General features: G+C 49.5%; 1 protein-coding gene across 3 annotated transcripts in view; it reads right to left on the bottom strand.

Annotated features, from left to right (window-relative positions):
- Window positions 1-19,365, bottom strand: part of MCF2 (MCF.2 cell line derived transforming sequence) — a 62,767-nt gene that overhangs the window by 41,627 nt on the left and 1,775 nt on the right. For 2 of the 3 annotated variants that reach the window (XM_065689517.1, XM_065689519.1), the window contains exons 2-4: window positions 9,412-9,480; window positions 8,799-8,913; window positions 4,343-4,433 (exon numbers count right to left, since the gene is read on the bottom strand). In XM_065689517.1, the coding sequence (XP_065545589.1) occupies window positions 4,343-4,433; window positions 8,799-8,913; window positions 9,412-9,480 (275 nt within the window). Of the gene's footprint in view, window positions 1-4,342; window positions 4,434-8,798; window positions 8,914-9,411; window positions 9,481-9,939; window positions 9,963-19,365 lie in introns of those variants that run through there. The other variant, XM_065689520.1, reaches the window with a different exon arrangement.

Below are 19,365 nucleotides of genomic sequence, written 5' to 3'. Positions count from 1 at the left end.
ACCAAGAAGCCACTGCAAGCTGTAAACCTCGAAGGAAAGGATGCTTCAAGACAGGCCCTGCATCCCCAGCATCATGGCTCAAATTGACTTGAACCAAAGCCTTGTGTGGCCAATGGTCTTACAACGCTTTAATTGCTTGGAGGATGTAATTTTAGGTCCTTCTGCATGGTAATGAGTCCACTCTTAGTGAAACCAAAGGTAAAATGCCTGCCAAAACCACACTGTGATAGCTACAGGGTGTGAAATGCCTCACTGAGAAGAAAGGTGCCTTTGGACACCTTTTGTTTCCTGAAGGCAGGATGCCAACACGACATAGGGGAAAAGACCATTACCTGGCACCCACATCCTTCTGCGACACCCCCCACAGGGGCAAACCCCCCTTTGACACAACTTCCCACCCATACACACCCAATGGGCAGCTGGGTTTCCAGGTGAGTTCATTTCCATTCAGTTTAGAAAGCATTTGGGCCTTTCTCAGCTGATTTTATCCACATAGATTCAAGGCCAGCGCTTATGAGTAGCTACAAACCAAGAACCAGAGCTTTGCACATGAGACCTAATGTATTTCAAGCACTGAAAAAAACAAAGCCAAAAATAAGCTTGCAGAAAGGTAACCACCAATCAACCCATGCCTTGTACCCTCCTACAGACTTTAGAGAAAGGATTAAAGGATAAAACCCCCATATATATATGTGCATATATATAAATAGATATATAATGATAAACTAGTTATTCCTCAGAGAGATAACAGAGGGACTATATCTATTTAAATCACGGCTGCAGTTGTAGTTTCTAAGGGTTGAGGTGTAGTAAGTTACCTGCAAACTCAACTCTAATGATACTGCTGGAAAAAATCCCTTCCCCACAATACATTGGGAAAAGCAAAGACAAAAGAGCCTTAAGCTTGCCTTATGTTTTATCTTATAATACTGCAAAGAACCTCATGCATGTGGTGACCTTGGGGTTAGGTAACAGAACACAAAAGAACCTCCTAATGCCTGTGCCCTCTGCTATTCCTCTGCAGCATACCAGGAAAGGTGGAAAACTCTCGGCACAATTCCACTAAACCAGGCAGTTGGCAACATTTCATTACTATTAACTCTCTCCCTGACCAAAGACGATGCTCAGGACTTACTCCCCCTTCTGAGGACACAAATGTGTGTATCTTAAGGTCCCAGGTCAGCAACTTGCTTCAATGCATGCTCAACTATAACCCCATAGCCAGCCCTGATATAATCAATATAGACGAACTAGGCTAATAAAGCACAAGCACAGGCATGCACTGAAAGCATCACAGTTATTATCTCTTCAGTGAATATCTCATCCTGATGCATTTAATGTGATTTTCCCCCCATTTTAGGAATTCAGTCTTCAGGGAATATTCTTCCCTGCAGCTCACTGGGACATTCAGAAGGTCAGAAATCAATGAACACAAAGAAAAAGTAGTATCTGCCACTAAGTTTGCTTCTGAGTGATGGAGACTGAGGCTAGTGGTCCTTACACATACAGGTGCTCAAGTTCATAGACCCATAGAGCCATAGAATCACAGAGCACCAGGCTGGAAGGGGCCTCAAGGATCATCTGGTCCAACCTTTCATGGCATAGCATGAGCTAAACAAGACGCCCTAGCACCCTGTCCAGCTGAGCCTTAAGTGTCCAACCTCAATGACTTTCTGCTGTCCCTTAAAGTCACACCGCAAAACGCCAGGCACTGCTCGTTTGAGCTTCAACTCCCCCCGGAGCCAAAATGAAACTCCGAGGCGCTCTGCTACCTTTATTGCAGCCGGCTGCAGAATTAACCCCCGAAGATGCTGCGAGCATCGCTGCCGCACACCTCCCACCCCGGGCCCGCTCCCTGCCAGCGGCTCTCTCGTACCGTACAGCAGCGAGCACAGCCTTTCCTAGGACATGTCGCGATGCGACAAGCAGCAGCACTGCGGGACAGCGATGCCCGACGCCCGCCCGCACGGAGGATGCTCCTACAATCACCCCATTAAACCGGTTCCGGTCAATCCTCCCGCTTCCTCCATCACCTCCCGCACACCCCCCCGGTACAACGAGGCCTGTCTCCGCCGCGCCCCCCCCCTCCGTGCTCGCTGCAGCACGCCGGGCCCGGAGCCTTACCGCAGTGCTGCCGGCCCGCCGCCCGCCGCGCCGCGGGCTCGCCTCGGCCATCGCCCCGCAGCCGGGACGGGACCGCACCGGACGGGGCGTACGGGACGGAGCCCCCCGCGTCCCCCCGCTGCTCGCCCCGCAGCCGGGCACGGCAGGCAGCAGGCAGGCAGCAGGCAGCCCTGCCGGCACCCGCGCCCGACTCGCAGCACCGCGCTCCTTCCTTAGCGCCGGGTTTGCTTTTAAGGTGGAATGCCCAAAATCATCCTGCAATCAAGGCCAGCGCTTTTCCCTTCGAGGATTGGGCTCGCAGCGATCCTCTCGCCCCTTCCCCCTTCTTCTCCGCCTTGTCTCAATGTGTGCTGTCAAGTTCTTTAGGATTCTAGGGGCGGGGAGCGAGGAAAGATGCTCCTGCCAAAACCTGAGGTTTGACCCGGGCTGCACGGCCTTGCTTCCAAATGCACGTAGCACCAGCGTGAGCCTGCTCTGCCCGTGCAATTAGAGACATACATAAAGAGTTAAGCAAAAATCGGTCTGATCCTACATTTTTCTGGATCAGATGCACAAGAGCAGAGCTGCAATCGCATATACACATGCTGTAAAAATAGGACACTGTGCATTTGAAATGCAGCTTATTTGCACTTCTTTATTCCAAACTCAGGCAGAGATCAGAAGACTTTTTTATCGCAGCATGCGTTTATGATTAGAAAGAAATCAAGATGTGCTCTTTTGTGTCACCTGCACAGAGGCAAGTCCAGCTAAACTCCTCCTGGACACAAAGACCAGACCCTGGTTTTAAGGCAAGATTCCCAAGTCTTAAGATTTAGTGGACATCGGTTTCCTGCTTGTCACTCCCCTTTACACAGAGCATCTCCACACTATCGACACAGACAGCCCCGATACTCCAGGCAGAGTCACTCCTTTACATGGACACGCAGTGCACACAGGCACACAAATAGGGTGGATGCTCAAAGGTCACCCCATAATTAGATTTCCTTATTAAGCACAAAATGAATGACACTTCTGTAGAAGCCACAAATTAGGACAGGGTTGTTCCCCCCCCCCCCCATTTGAAACTTCCAAACTACGCAAAGCAACCGCATCATCCTTAAAAGATGCTCTCAGTAGTAGCGAACGCTGGCAGCGGAACTGAATTTTGATGTTCCCGATAAAGAAGTACTTTTAAAAAGCTCTTTCTTCCCTGATGGCATGGTAACCACGCTTGGAAATTCAGCTTACGACATCCAGGGAAACCAGAGCCCAAAATACCGACAGAGGCATCTTATGCACACTGCAAAGAGGTAACCCCCTCTTCCTTCCACAGGACGCCCATCAGCTAAACACCATCAAAGCCTGAGTTTCTGAACACCAAGTTCAGCTGGACCAGTGTTACATACTAAAACAGTGTAAGATTTCACTTTATCAGATCTAACCACGATGAGGTAAGAGCTTTTTTTGCTCAGTATAAACCTTTTGCTTCATTCTCCATCAGATGGACCAATGTCTTTAACTGTCCCATGATTAAAGGCAATTATAAGACACCCAGAATATTTTCATTGACTTACCCACATGGCATGGGCTGGCTGGAAAAGCATTTATTGGCTCCTACCTACCCATGCACCTATAAACCCAACTTTCCTACACGTGCATGCACTGCTGTAACCCCATGCTCTGATTTCACAGCACACAGTGCACTGCTGAGCTGCAAAAAGCTCATTTTGAGGTAAGTTCCGCCAGGATATGTGCTGATGATGTGTAGCACCTCAACATATGTCATATTTAAAATACATGAATGCATATATAGACAGTTAAAATAGCTTTTGCCACCCATGCCCACATACAAATGCTTGTGAAGCCTGTTTTAAGAACCTAACACTTTCAGTCACTGACAATTGGATAAAACATAGTCTCATTAATAACCAGTGTCTAGAAAGAACATATATTACGCCACCATCAAAAGCACAGAACAGGGCACAAACCCCATTTGAACCACTATGAAGAACTACAAAACCAAGCAAATTAATCGGTTAATACTCAAAGAGCTCATTTACACACTCAAATGGGGCATAGAGCTGTTCCTGAGTTAATTATAGTGCCATATACCAAACTATGACCTAGGGAGAAAGCACGAGCATCATTGCTCCTGGTTCCCAGTGATTTCTTGAAAGTGATATGTAATGGGCACGATGACTTAGTACATTAAAAGATATTAACACTAAAGAGGACTTACGGCTATTTTTTGGAGAGTCATTTTGACCGATGTCCATGTGTCCAATCTTCTATCCAGGATCAGGATAAACCTGGTGTCTGACTCATGTTGACTGTGAGATAAGAAAATACAAATAACCACACAATATCTTAAGGGAATGGTATTCTATTCCCCAAAAAACACTCCAGAACACGGAACACAAGCCACAGTGTGACACTGCCACAATTCCCTGAGCAGATTCCAACAGGAAATTTGGGAAGCCCACCTTAGGGTGAGCCCCGGGTGAAGCATCACCTTCGAACCGTGCAGGAGGTGGAGACACTACATTAGTGCAGACACACATCAGTGTAGACAATAGCTTGCCCTTGGAACCCACACTGGTCTGGAGAAGACCTTTGAGGAGGTCCAAGGAGGCAGCAGCCACTGCTCCAAGATGTACATCCCTCTGTGGTCAGCTCTTCCTTCCGATGGGACTTGCCACCTCCTTGCCCAGGTTACAGCAAGCCATGATTTGCTTCGGCATAAGGCAATAGAGGAGACATCACGCCAGGGAAGAGGGATGCCAGCCTGGCAAGGGGAGAGGGGGAACTGGGGCTGGAATAGGCTGTCAGGGCTTCCCCAGCACCTCCCAAGGCCCCATTGGAGAGGGGGTGAGCAGTAGGAGGCACTTTCTAACACCCTCTGCATGCCCAGGTTCCCTGGCATCCCTCTGACACCCAAAGCCTTTAAACTGCTTTGAAATCCCCATCCTCACCAGCCAAGGCAGCAGTACCAGGGATGCCTGGGCTGGCAGTGAGATCCTTACCCATCTGTAATCAAACATTGCCTTCCCCAGCTAACTGAGCACAGCTCAACCAGCTCAAACCATGACGATATACACCCCAGGGCAGCCTGAGTTACAAACTGGCATCATGTTTGCACAAAGGTAAGGGTACGCCGGCTTGTAACCCAGTCCTCTGATGTGAGTGTATTTACAGGAGGCCTAGGTAATATCTACAACATTTACTTAGTGGATGTTGAAACCGGATAACACATCCCATGTGCTAGTGCCATGTCCCTACCCTATTGCTGCAGAGAGGCTCCCAGTACACGCGCTGGGTCAGGTATCTGCACTGGGCACAGCCCCATGCAGGCACCGGCTTTGGTACTTCTCATGTTTGGCAAGTGAAAACACATGGGGGATCACTGAGAGGTATCGCATGGCAGACAACACTTGGCAGCTACACTGCATGAACGCAGTGCAGGAGCTCTCGCTCGATGCACATCTCCCTGCTCTGGCATGTGATAGCCACACAAATACATTTAAAAGGAATTAGAGGTTGTGCCAAGAGGAAAAGACACAGAATTCCCTCTGGCTCATAATGACAAGTGACTGACACACCAGATACAGAGGCACCCAGCTCCGTCCTACAGATACATCTTTAGGGTCTCCACCATCACACCCAAAGTGCAAAGGCTGCGTGTGAATTTAGACACTCTATTGAGGCACAGCACAAAAGAGCAGGCAAAACTGAGGGTGTATTTCACACATGGGTTGAACACAGAACTTTGGCATGTAAGGAAGTGTGAGGTTACACACCGTGAGCTGCACCGGGCACGGCTTTTCAGCCAAAACCTTTGCCAGCTAAAATAGTTTTGGCAACATGAAACTAATGCAGGTTTCTGACAGCTCTGTTCACCCCCTCCATGAGATAAATGACCTGGGTGGGTGCAAGGGGGGAAAAGGAACCCTTTGTTTGAGGGAAAATAAAACCTTTTTCAGCCCATCCTAAAGCTTTTAAAGGTCTCCGTTCTAGGTGGAACAATTCCCCAACCTCCACTGTCTCCCAAGCTGGAGAGGGGCTTTGGACAAGGGCCTGTAGGGACAGGCCAAGGGGAATGGCTTGAACCTGCCCGAGGGGAGACTGAGCTGAGCTCTTAGGCAGAAGCTCATCCCTGTGAGGGTGCTGAGGCGCTGGCACAGGGTGCCCAGAGAAGCTGTGGCTGCCCCATCCCTGGCAGTGCTCAAGGCCAGGTTGGACACAGGGGCTTGGAGCAAGCTGCTCCAGTGGAAGGGGTCCCCACTCATGGCAGGGGTTGGAGCTGGAGGAGTTTTAACGTCCCTTCCAACCCAAACCATCTGGGATTCTGTGATTTCCCAACAGGCTGCCATTGTAAAACCAGACCCAGAGCCGTAGCGTTCACACAGCACTGCTGCCAGCGTAATAAAACCCGAAGGCAAAAACCTATAATCCAAGTAATTTAGCGAAGGCAGCGAGGCTGTAGTGCACTGTCCATTCATAACCGCATGCCAAAATATGCCATCTACTCAGGACAAGGTTATACTCAGCTACCTCTAAGCACACTCTTCTCCTTTTATCAGTTCCCTTACAGACACAGAGAAGAAAGTTCCAAAAGCCTTGAAACCTCCTGTGGGAAACGCTGAATTTACTCTGGAGCAAGCCCGGCCTTGCAGTTTATCAGACATCCAGTCCTACAATGTACCTTTTAGACCGACAATGAAAATCAATCAATGCTTTCTCACTAAGGCTGCAAGGGCTGCTCATCTGCATCCAGCAGTGGAACGATGGAGACAGAGAATATAATCGAGGATTATTTCTCTCCGGGAGCTTCTTGTCACTTCTTTCCCCTTCCCCTCGATTTTGTGTGTGTTGTAGAACTCATCAGACTAAAAATAAAGGCTTGGGATGCTTTGCAGGAGGACTTGAAATCAGATCCCGGAGGCTGCACTTGGGAGGTTTATCACAGGACTGAGAGACTCCTCGTGGCTGGTGGGATCAGAGCAGGACAGCAGGACCGGCTGCCTAGTACTGAAACTCAGCGGTATTTATAGCCACCAGCACCCTTTGCTGTGTCACTACTCCGTGTTATCAGCCACGGTTCTGAATCACTTTGTACTGCACTTCCTGATCTAAGTGAAACATGCAGAGCTTCTCTAAATACCAGCAAGTTGGAGAGTCAAACAACACGGAATGGAATGGAGCAGAACGGATCAGAATGGAATGGAGCAGAATGGATCAGAATGGAATGGAGCAGAACAGAATGGAACAGAATAGGATCGAACAGAATAGAACAAAATCGAATAATTAGAAATAGAATTAGAAATTGAATTAGAAATTGGATTAGAAATGGCATTAGAATACACCATTTCAGTTGGAAGGAACCTACAACGATCATCTAGTCCAACTGCCTGACCTCTATAGGGCTGACCAAAAGTTCAAGCATTATTAAGGACATTGATCGAATGCCCCTTAAACACTAACAGGCTTGGGGCATTGACCACCTCTCTGTAAGCCTCTGCCAGTGTTTGACCACCATCTCAGGAAACGAATGCTTCCTAATGGCCAGTCTAAACCATTCCCACATGTACCTTCACTGGATCCCAGGGAGAAGAGCATCTCCCTGGCCACATCCCATCCTCAGGAAGCTGCACAGAGCCATGAGGTTGTCTCTCAGCCCCCTTTTCTCCTAACAGTGCAAACACGAGGGTCTCAGCCACTCCTCAGAGGCCATGCCTTCCATCGTTTCCAAGATGGTCAGGTCCTGAGGCAGGCTGTTATGATGGTAGGAGGAGCAGAGAGGCATGACTGAAGTGGTTCTCCTATAAACATGCTGAACGTGTCTGAATCACCGCAAGCTCACAGCTCTCATTAGCTTCTTGATTGAGTTGGACCTATTAGAGGGACAGCAAGACTGCTCATCATGCTAATGCCAGGGTGTTTCCAGAAGCCCTGGAGAAACCGGGCAGAGCTGGGAAGTGCAGATGTCCACAGGACTTCAGAGTCCATCCAAAAAGAGGCCAAAGGAACCAAGGGCTCTTTTCCTTTCCCTACATCTTCCAAGGCAGCCGCTGATGGAAAGCTCCCATGGAGCTGCTGTCAACCTGCTCTCCCTGCAGGAAGAAATTTGCCAAAACAGGCATTATTCAAGGAAATTAAGCATTCCAGGTAACTGAGTCACGAGGCTCAGCAACAAGGAATAGGAGGGCCATTAATCTAAGTACTTGGCACAGGCTGCTTAACCCCAAGACATGGGAGCTGTGGCACGCTGCTGAGCCAGCGCGTGGAATGGGGACCCCACACGCTTTGTCCCTGTAATTAGTCCCTTCCCTGGGTTCATTTTGCTTTTTCCACTGTAATGACTCTCTAGTTGTACATGTCAAACACTACTCTGCGGCAGCACGGCATATTTAAGTGGTGACACATGTCCAAGCTTAAGGAAAGCTTGTTGTTAATTAGAAACTTAATAAACTCAATTTATGATACATGCAGGCTGACAAGGCAGAGGGATGATGGCCACTTTTTACCCTGCAGTGACTGGCACATTAAGTACCACGCCTGGACACCATAAGGGCTTGCATCGTTCCATCTTCTCCCTTGAGAGCTGAAGATAATGCATGGCACTACCATGAAGATCCCCTGCCTGACCCAAACAGGTCTTGCCCATCACAGACAAGAGCTAGAAGGGAGCCACATACCTGGGGACTGACGTTAGGTATGTCAGGACTTTAGATACGATCTCCTCGGGCACCTCGTTGAAGCGAGCGTTGTCAGGGAGGGTGATAATCCAAGCCTTGTCCTTCCCTCGGCCACCTGGAATAACGACAAGGATGCTTCCCTGGGTTGCCTTTGAGGAGGGCCAGTAGCAAAGCCCAGGAACACAGGTTAGGTCAGGAAACACACTGCCATCATTACAGAGTCCTGCCTCTGATTTCAAGCACAACACACATACAGACGTGCTAGAAAGAAACGTATTAGGTACCAGGTATTTCCTTTATTTACTGAGTGTACTTTACATGGGACAGCAAAAGAAGGCAGAAATACAAGGACAAATCTGGAACCTACAGAAAACCATTTCAAAGCAAAACCCTTGTTAATGTGTTGAGTGTTTGAAGGTAAGAGCATTTTGCATGGCTTGAAACAGAAACCTAATATGCTCTTCCAAACTGCCTCAATGTTTTATTAACAACCTTTCTAGTGGCACTGAAGGCTACCTGATGGATAATATCCCGTGCGGAGTATCATTTTGCCGAATAGCATGGAAGTTTGTCTGGGGTATTTAATTACCACGGAGAAGTTCACTGTACTCACCAGAGAGAAAAGCAAACTCCTTCATCAAATCATCGCTGATGTCCTTTGCACAGATGGGAATTGTGGTTTCTGGGGTGGGGGGAAAGCAGAAGCAGAAGTCAGAAAGGAAGCAAAACTCCAAATGCTTATCAATGTGCTCACCCAAAGGTGGGACTTGAACCCAATGCAGCTTCCCTGAATTGTACATGAAATCTCATAACAAAGGACATAGGGATCTCCTAGAAACCACTGATTCTAATGACTCCAACAGGGCAAATGCCATAAATCAGCAGTTAATGCATTCTAGCAAATGTACTAAGGGAGTTTGGGTGCTCAACAGGGTGTATCCAATGTTAATTGTTATATTTTGAAGTTACTAACTTTACTCCCTATTCTGCACACTCCCCCAGTGCTCCCTAACCTTGGCAGTGCAATGGGCTGAGGATTCTGCTGGCATCAGCATCATCCAAGGCTGCCACGCTGCGAACAAGGCTGGGTTTTCACACTGTTAGAGTCTTTAATTTTGAGCAAATGAGCTTCTGAACTCACGGTTCCATCTGCACTGGAAAGGCTGTGCTGGCTTTGGGTTATTAGATTTCTTTTTAATTAAATAATGGGAGAGGCTGGTTTCATGCCACGTTGAGCACACTGACCATGGCAGCAGCAATGGAAGGTTACACGTGGTTTTACCTGGGAGAAGGAAACGCAAACCAGACTGAACACAAGGGATGCTTAGAGCTGGTCCACATTTATCTATAAATGGAATGATAGCTTAAAATGAAACAACCTTGTTCCTGCAAATAAAGGTTCGCAAGCACATCTATACAGATTAGAGTCAGATAATCACATTTTAAACACTGATTATTGCACAGAGTCGGCCCTAGGGAGTAATCTTCTGGCTGTTTCAAATGACACGGGCTGCATACTTCAGCACACTCCAGCGTAATCAGTATTTATTCTATTTCACTGTTTCCAAAGGCCTTCTGCTCACTTCAGCTTTATATAAGGATTTTTCAGGCCCTTGGTGGGCACCCAGCGGTGCACGAGGTGACGGGGACCCTGCTCCCGCACCCCCACGTGCCATGGGCTCCTCTCTGCTCTTCCATGCACACAGTTTTCCCTCTTTTAGATCAAAATGTGATTTCTGTTTGCTAAGGATCAATTGGCATCTACAGAAGCATTCTTCATTTTAACAGGGCTCAGAATGGGTCTTGCTAAGAAAGTTTGTCTTGCAAAGCTATTTCAAACATGCACATTCAACTGCTTCACCCAACTCGAGGACAAGCTGCAGAAACAGATTTCTCCTCTACCAGTAGATTTCTTTCTCCAGGTCAATAGTTTCACACTGATAAAAATGCATATTTAATAACTTCAGGGGCTCCAACACATGAAGCAGATGGCATTAAACACGCTGGGCTTTGAAAATACAAGACCAAAGACACAGCCACACTTATTTGCCTCGGAACAGCGTGGGGTTGTTCAGCAGCCTGTCTGCCTTTGTAGTTGCGGTGAAGTCAGCTTGCCTTCCCTCCCCATGGCTTGGCCATGCACTAGAACACCCCTGTGTGACTCAAGTGCTCAGCGGTAAAAGGAATCACAGCTACAGGTGTACAAGTAAATGAGGCTTTTGTTTCTGGTTCTGCAGTGATATGGGAGGGATGTGCCGGTTTATTGAGAGCTGTCAAGGAAACTGGCTGGGAAAGCATTAAAACAAGCTGGAGACAAGTATGGTTGGGGAAAAAAAAGCACTTTCCCACAAATATTTTCAAACCTCGCTTTATAGAAAAGAATACAATCTCAAAAATGCATGTTTTAACCCCAGAGTGCAGTGCTTATTTGCTCACATCTCACCTACAGTTTATCATAGTCATATAATGGTTTGGGTTGGAAGGGACCTTAAAGCTCATCCAGTCCCAACCCCCTGCCACGGGCAGGGACCCCTTCCACTAGAGCAGGGTGCTCCAAGCTCCAACCTGCTTCCCCAGGGATGACATTTCTGGAAAAGGGCATTCAGCCCCATCAGAAAACCAGCCCCTTCCGAGCCGTCCCAAAATAACGCGTTTGAGGAACAACTAGGTGGGAGTACTTCACTTCAGGCAGTGAAGACTCAGGGAGCATTTCCCTTACATTTCCCATCTCCTGTAGTGTAGGAGAATCCAACAAGCGACAAGAGGAGCAGGATAACTGCCCTTTGGTAAGGTCAAGGCACAACAATAGGCTGATTGTGGTCTCATTAGAGCTGCTCCTTGGCCATCAAACCCAACCTCTTGGGCAAACGTTAGGGAAAATCAAGTGCTGGCACCAGATTCACAAGCGTGTTGCTGTGCCTGAGGCACATCAGTGGGATGCTGCTATAAATCCTCTACAGAAGCATGACCCTTGTCCTCAAATACGAATCTCTGGAAAAAGAGCAGTGAAAAGCAGTGGGGCACGGATAAAAACAAGGCTTCAGTTGATGTGCATTAGCAAACTGGGGGGTTCTTATCTGGAGGACTCTCTTGGGACAGTACGGAAAAGACCTCAGGGTACAGCCCACACTGGCTATGAACCGCACAGCCTGCATCTCCCTTGGCACAAGGTAGAGGAAGTCCAGGTTTCATGCAGGTCCACTCATTCCTCTTAAAATAGGCTTTGTGATCATCAGCTACTATAGACTAGAGCTGTGCTGCTATAAAATCCAGCCTGAACCGCCTTGCGTTACAGCATCCCAAACCGCACTGCTAACCCCGTACAGTCAGTATGACCTCAGGCTTTAGGGTCTTACTAAAACCAAGCAGCATCTCAATGATAAACTGTTAGAACAGTGTAGTAACACCTTTGATATAGGCTCTAACCTGGGTATTTACAAAATGCTGCTGCAATTATTACATTCAGAGACTCCTCTATGGAGGAGACCGTTGCCATGACAGAGTTTCAGAGGATGCGTGGAGCCAAGCAGGGACAAGACAAAGGGGAAATACAGAGCTCCGTACCTCATCGAGAAAAACTAACGTGGCTCAGCAGGGAACCTGCTGACTCAGCCCTGTCCCCATCGTTTGGCTTACACAGCCCACAGCGTTTTGTGGGGTCCTCTCCATAGGACCGTATCTTGAGGCTGTTGCACAGATTGCAGCTGTGAGAATGATGCTCATTGCCAGCGATCCTCCCTTTTGGGGGGATTCAAGCACGGAGGGACTTCCACAAAGGGTGGGGAGGGGACAGCTCCAGTCCGAGTCCAAATCCCTCTCATAAACCTCAAACGAACACTGAAGATCCTTGCTCTTTGCTAACTATTGTTTTCTTTCCCTTTCCAAACTTCACAGTCCCGCAGCATCTGCAGACAGCAGCTGTGTCACACATCTGCCGAGCCGATGGAGAAGCGCTTTGCGCTTCACAGCACTGCCCAAATATTGTTTGCAGCCATAAAATCCATTTGGAGATGGCTTTGTTGTGAATGAAGAATAGCAGCTCTGAAGAGGAGGGCTGCTGCCGTAGTCTAGGAAACAAAACTGAAGTAAATCAAATGAGAAGGGTAAAGGATCACACTGAGCTCCTCCGTGATCTGCTTCTTGTCGGCTGCTTGTCCATTCCGATGTCTACACCCAGCGAAGCAGCATTTATTTGGTGCCAAGGCAGCCTGCGGAGCAGCACAGTTATAACCTATTTCCACTTCTCGCAGTGCCTTTCTGGGCTAGCCATCAGCCAGTGTCTGCCTTTGGTTGTCCTCCTGTTCCTTTGAGGCTAATGATAAACCAACAGCATTTACAGGAAGGTCTGGTGCCTGGGGGGCCCCTGTGTGAGGCCAGCATCAGTGTGACCCTCCCAGAACAGCCCATGGAGAACAAGCAAGGCTGGGCGTGAGGATTAAGCCATCCGCATCTCATCTGCTTTATGCAGGAAAGGGAAAGGAAATCCCTTAGAGAGAGTGCCCCAGCCATGAACCCAGTGCAGTGCAGGGAGCAGCCCTTTCAGCTCCTCCTGCTGAAGCTGCTCCACTTGGCAAAATTAAACATTTATTGGGGCAAGGAACAGAAACAGTCTTGTCTGAGGAAGCCAATGCACCACCCCGCAATGTGCCCCCCAACTCAGTCTGCAGTGCTATACCCACACAAAGCACTCAGAGAGGCCCTGCAGCCCATTGCTGGGTGCACTCAATGCAGATAAGGGAAGAAGAAAAGGGGGACATTCAGGGTGACGGTGTTTGTCTTCCCAAGTCACTGCTATGCGCGATGCTGTGGCTGAGCACCCGCCTGCCCATGGGAGGTGATGAATGGATTCCTTGCTTTGCTTGCGTGCATCGTTTTTGCTTTACCTATTAAACTGTCTTTATCCAACCCATGAGTTTTCTCTCTTCCACTCTTCCAATTCTCTCCCCATCCCACCAGGAGGGCAGAAAGCGGCTTTGTGCGGCTCAGTTGTGTCCTGGGGTTAAACCACAACCGTGTCCTCGGACAAGTGGCTGAGCCTCACCCTTCTTTCTCACCGAACGATTCCCAAAGCCTTTGGACTCAACCCAATCCACAAGGAACATCCCCATTCTCCCTATCAGCACACCACGTCCAGCAAGCAAGACAGAGGGAGTTATCAGAGCAGAAGCACTGGGTTACACTGCCTGCAAAGTGCCACCCAGCAGTAACCAGCACGCTTGCAGGGGGCTGTCACACAGCACGGAGACGAGTGACCAAGTGCCTGTCCCTTGGGAAGGAGCAGGGCAGGGCACGGCAGAGAGCAGGGTTCAACCCATATCTTCCCATGCATCACACCCCACCTGCATCATGTGCAAGCAGTGGCTTCCCTGACGAGTGCATACCCTGGAGTAGGATCCTCATTCCTCATCACCGCATCCACCCTCCCACATCTCTGTACCTGCACAAGGACAGGACAGGACGCTGTGTACAGGCAGAGCGGTGTTTACATGGTGTTTGTGGGAAGCAGAGCCAGGAAGGGCTGAATCCTTGACAACAGAAATAACATTTTTATCTATAAGAGGAACAAATGCGTGAATGGAAGAGCAGAGAGAGCCCCTGGCCAGGCAGCGTGATGCTGGTGGAGATCCCGTGCTGAACTGCATGTCCATGACAAGCAGAGAATGGGACATTGTGCTCCCCAACAAGGCCTGCTGTATTCACCGAAAGCTTATCCCCAGGACCTGGTCTGAGCAGAGAACTGACAGCCAAGTCCTCAGGCTGCTTCCTGGCTTCGACACTAAACTCTTTGGTAGCCGGCAGCAAACTGTGTCTCCTGCAGCTTCAGTTCCTCATTGGGAATGGGCACAGACACAAGTACCGATAGGATACGGTGCTACCACAGGGCAGTGAGCATGTCTGATGCCAAAGGGCAGAAAAGACCCCAGCAGCCCCCATCCATCAGGCTGATGTGGTGTCCATGGTTTGAGCAAGAGCTAACATCAAAGGGAGGGTGTTAAAACCCCTGCTGACCCTACCATTGGATGGTGTAGGACCAACATGGACAGCTGGGAAAGAAAAGGTCTCCACAACCCACACGGCTGCTTTCTAGATGCACCAAAGAGCTGAAGGTCTCGGGATCAGCACTGAAGTCCACCAGCACAGACTTGGTGGCTTCCTCCCCGTGGACCTGAGGCTAAGGGATCATTCTTCCCTACAGGTGAGTTTTCAGAGCACGCTGGCTTACAGGGACCAAGGTCCCATAACAAGGACTCCTAAAGATTCATAGGGCAGAAAAGCAAAGGGGCCCAATGGTAAGAGACATTTCTACTCATGTCCACCGCAGTCATCCAGGGCTGCAGAGCACACAACAGCCTCATGCTGCAATTGCACCTTTATAGCTGAGGTTACAGCTTGGCCACAGACGTAGACCTATGGGGACCTTTTCCCGATGTGAGGAACAAAGCACATCCAGCATCCACCAAATTCCTTCTTCTCTACACCCGCAAAGTTCAGCTGCTGAAGAAACTTAGGGACTTGGTTGCTCAAAGTGCAAAACCTGCTGAGGTTTTGATCCCAGATACACTGCAGAAGCTAACTGTGTAACAGTCATCTCTAAGAGCAGGGCTGAGCTGAACACACCTTTGTACGCACCAAAACCACCTTCAGCTGCTCACGCATCCTGCCCTGACACACAGACACTCACTGGGGGTACCTGTTGCAAAGGCACTGATGCTGCCCATGGACCAAACTCACCTTAAGCCATCTCAGCGCAAGAACAACGCTTGCTGCTGCTGCACCAACCTGGCACGCTGCAGAGTGTAATTTCAGGTGGGGCAGCCATTCCTTGTGCCAAGGGAGCAACACAAAAGAGCCATTAAAATATTTATGGCAGAAAGCTTCAATACCCTCGACTGCTGCAGGTCCTTTGTGTCCCCTGCCCGTGGGGACAGCTGGTACCTTGCTGTGACCGGAGGCTGCATGGGAGCATCTGCATCCCCCGAACCCTGGGCACCAGCTCGTAACTACAGCCAGTCAAAACCAGGTTTCATTTGGAGGAAAGATCAGTAATCAGATTAGGTCTATAACGCCTGCATTTCTGGAAGACATGATGTATTGATCCTGAGGACGATGACGGGGCTTCTCAGCCTGTTCTGTCAATAGGCTGATGGCAAACCTCCATCCGCCACATGCAAGCCTCCCAGTACACACTGAACGGAGGCGCTTGCAAACCCCACTTGTACAGAGTGATTGAGCTGCACCTCCACCAGCACAATCCAGGGGACAAGGGATGGCAGAGCTGAACCCCATCCCTGGCAGTGCTCAAGGCCAGGTTGGACACAGGGGCTTGGAGCAAGCTGCTCCAGTGGAAGGGGTCCCTGCCCATGGCAGGGGTTGGAGCTGGAGGAGCTTTGAGGTCCCTTCAACACAAACCAGGCTGGGATTCTATGAAGTTCCAGCTCCGCAAAGCAAAGGGTGTCTTCATCAGAGACATAAAGGGCAGCAGCCACCACACCACTGCTTCAAAGGAACACCCATGCCTTGTGCATGACAGTCACCTGCCCCCAGTACAGCCACCACCCTCCATGGCCGCATGGGCATGAACACAGACCCCTCTTCCTCAAATCACTGCCATCACTGTCCATATGTGAGCATGCTGCAGTGAAAACCATGATGCAAACTTCACCAGGAGCATCACCTCATGTCACAGATGAGAAATCAAAGCAGTTACATCAGGCAGAAACACATTAAAAGCACCCAGGGATCTAAAAAGGCTGTGGAAAGCCTCAAAAGGGTTAGTCCAGCACTAGGTGTGATGGGCTGGTCACCATGCCAGGCTCAAGGACTCCTTAAATTAACCTTTGTCAGCCTAGGGAGGATATTTTAAGGAAAGGCTCACTCTTTGCAAGCCCTTCCTTTTATCCCTCCCCAAGCACCTACTCCAGCACAGTGTAGGAGGCAGGATACAGCACCAGATGGTCCTCTCTTCTGACCTAGTGGCTGTGCTTCTCCACCGAGGCCTTCTGGGGCTTGTCTGCAGTGGATGCTTCAGCACAAGAGACATCTCCATCCCCCAAAGCTGGGAGTGTGCTCAGCTAAGAAACTATGCAGCAAAGCCACCCTGAAATGATGCTTCTGGAGGACTAGAATGACCTTTTCAAAAGGCTTTAGATTTATACACACTGCGGAGAAGAGTACAAATGCAAAGGAAAATGATGTGAAAGAAAAAATAAAGATAAGAAATAAGGAGAAAATGTTAACTCAGTGCAGACCAGGCTTGTGGACCATCATGCAGGCAGCTGAATCATCACCTTACAATAGGAGCTGAGCAGCCATTGAAGAGGGACTGGATGCACTGCATCCAGGCATGCACAGAGCGACACTGGATCAGGAGTGACCCTGGATCAGGCCCCAGAGCAGGAACCTCTGCACCTGCGCATCCCTCCAGCATCCACCCGTCAGGAATCACTGGCTGAGAGCAGGAGTACCCGAAGCACTGATGTGGCACATCTGTGGTACCTTACTGACACACCAAACCAGCACAACCTCCTTCTGCTCACCATGTGGCAGTGGGGCAGCCAGCTCCGGATCCCACCTTTGTGGGAATACCATCTACCAAGTCAGTTTTGGGAGCTGGACTGAGCACAGAAGTGTCCCCAAGAGCCAGGGCTGAGCCATGCTGACAGCAAGGAGAAGGATGCTTAAGGGAGGTTGAAAGGTCCAGGGTGTCCCCGTGTGATGGAGATCATTGAGGTTTCCTGGGGGCTGGAATCTCTTCCCGTTTAGATTTGACAGCTGGCAAACTGGAAGCTTCACTTGGAAAAGGCAAAGCAAAAATCAGCCACATGGTAACAAGGCTTGTGTGTTCTGGAAGATCCGCTAATGCATGGGAACAAGATACTGGATGCTCCCGTGTTTCCATGTCCCGTCAGACAAACTATCTATCTTCTCGCATCACCCCAAACCTAAGTGAAAGGTGGGAAAGATAAAAGCCAGCTCCACTACACACCAATTTACATCAACTGCAAGAAACGTAATAGAAGTTTCTCAACACCCACCCGTGTGGATTCAAACGCAGTGTGGGAGCTGAGAAAATCCAGTTCCTTGCGTTTCTGCTACTTAGGAGCTCCAATGTACTTTTAGTTGTCTCCTAGTCCCAGTTTCAGGCATTACAAGAGGCTCAGGTGCACACTAGCACCAGCGCACGTTTGCCATCTGTGCGCGTTTAGCATCTGCCACCAGAACGCACCTTCCTGGCCAGCATCACCAGCCTCCAAACCACAGCCCATTCAGAACTAAAGACTTCCAAAGCCAAATAAAACCACCATAAAAGCATACACACCCCAAGCACTTCCCCATCATCATTCAACCCCATGCAAGCGGTGTTTTTTCCAAGCCAAATTCCAGCTTTGTGCCCAAAGCAACCCTTGGGAGATACAACAGCAGTGAAGGACCCCGTCACCTGCCTGGGAGCATGGGATTCAGTTCACTGAGGTCAATGGAACAACTGATTTGCTTTTATAGCTCATAGAGCCAGGAAACTGAATGGTGCAGCCAGGTCCCCACAATGGCATCACCTGGAAACTCAGCTGCAAAGTGTTTAAGGCCAGGTTGGATGGGGCTTGGAGCAAGCTGCTCTAGTGAAAGGTGTCCCTGCCCGTGGCAGGGGCTTGGAACTGGATGAGCTTTAGGGCTCCTTCCAACACAAACCATTCCATGGAAACGGGATGCCCAATTCTGGCATTCCCCTGTCGACAAAAGCGCATCTCCAAACCCAGCCAAGCACTCTCCATCCCGGGAGCTCCTGACCCGGCGCCGCTGCCAAACCGAGTCCAGCATTGCCCATGAGGAAAAGGGGTTTGGAAAACAAGGCAGCATCACCCAGCCCCTTCCACCACAGCTCCTTGTACTCCTGGTCCTCTGCACCCAGGTTTGCAATGGCCTTCAGTGGGGCAAGCTGGCAGATAAGAGCTTTGGCACAGAGCAAGATGGGGAGTGCGTGACCCAAGATGCTCTCACCACACATACCGAAGCAAGCAGCATCACACCAACACGTGTCAGTCAGCACAAAGTTGCCTGTTTGCAGCTCCAGGATCTCTCTGCAAGTCCTGTCCACCAAACCTGACTTGAACAAAAGGCTCCTACCACAAGCACAACCACTGACATGGAGCTCTGACCTCGCCGTCTCCAAGGGAAGCTCCATGTCTCCTAGCATCCTCCAGTTTGATGCCAAAGACAGTGCTTTGGAAGAGTCCTTCTTCCCCCCCCCCACCATATTTCCACTTCAACAACACTTGAATTGCTTTCCTCCTACTCAGCCCTGCTGTCACTTCACTTTTGTCCTGCTAAATGAATGATAAACCATTAAACTGTGGTTGTAGCAAATGGGATGTAGGGAAAGGAAGCACATCCCACATACTACTGACTGCTCCCAGACTACTACTGCTCCATGGTCCACCCAACAGGGTCTACCTTGATGGCAGCACAGAGCTTTCACAGGGAGGGAGCCCAAGCCATCGTAGAGATGAGAATGGCTTTAAAAGGCTTGGGATTCATACAGGCTTATTGCAGGTATGGGGAAAACACCACC

The sequence above is a fragment of the Lathamus discolor genome, chromosome 9 (genome assembly GCF_037157495.1).
Source record: "Lathamus discolor isolate bLatDis1 chromosome 9, bLatDis1.hap1, whole genome shotgun sequence".
Classification (NCBI taxonomy): domain Eukaryota; kingdom Metazoa; phylum Chordata; class Aves; order Psittaciformes; family Psittacidae; genus Lathamus; species Lathamus discolor.
This window is presented reverse-complemented; position numbering and strand designations above follow the sequence as displayed.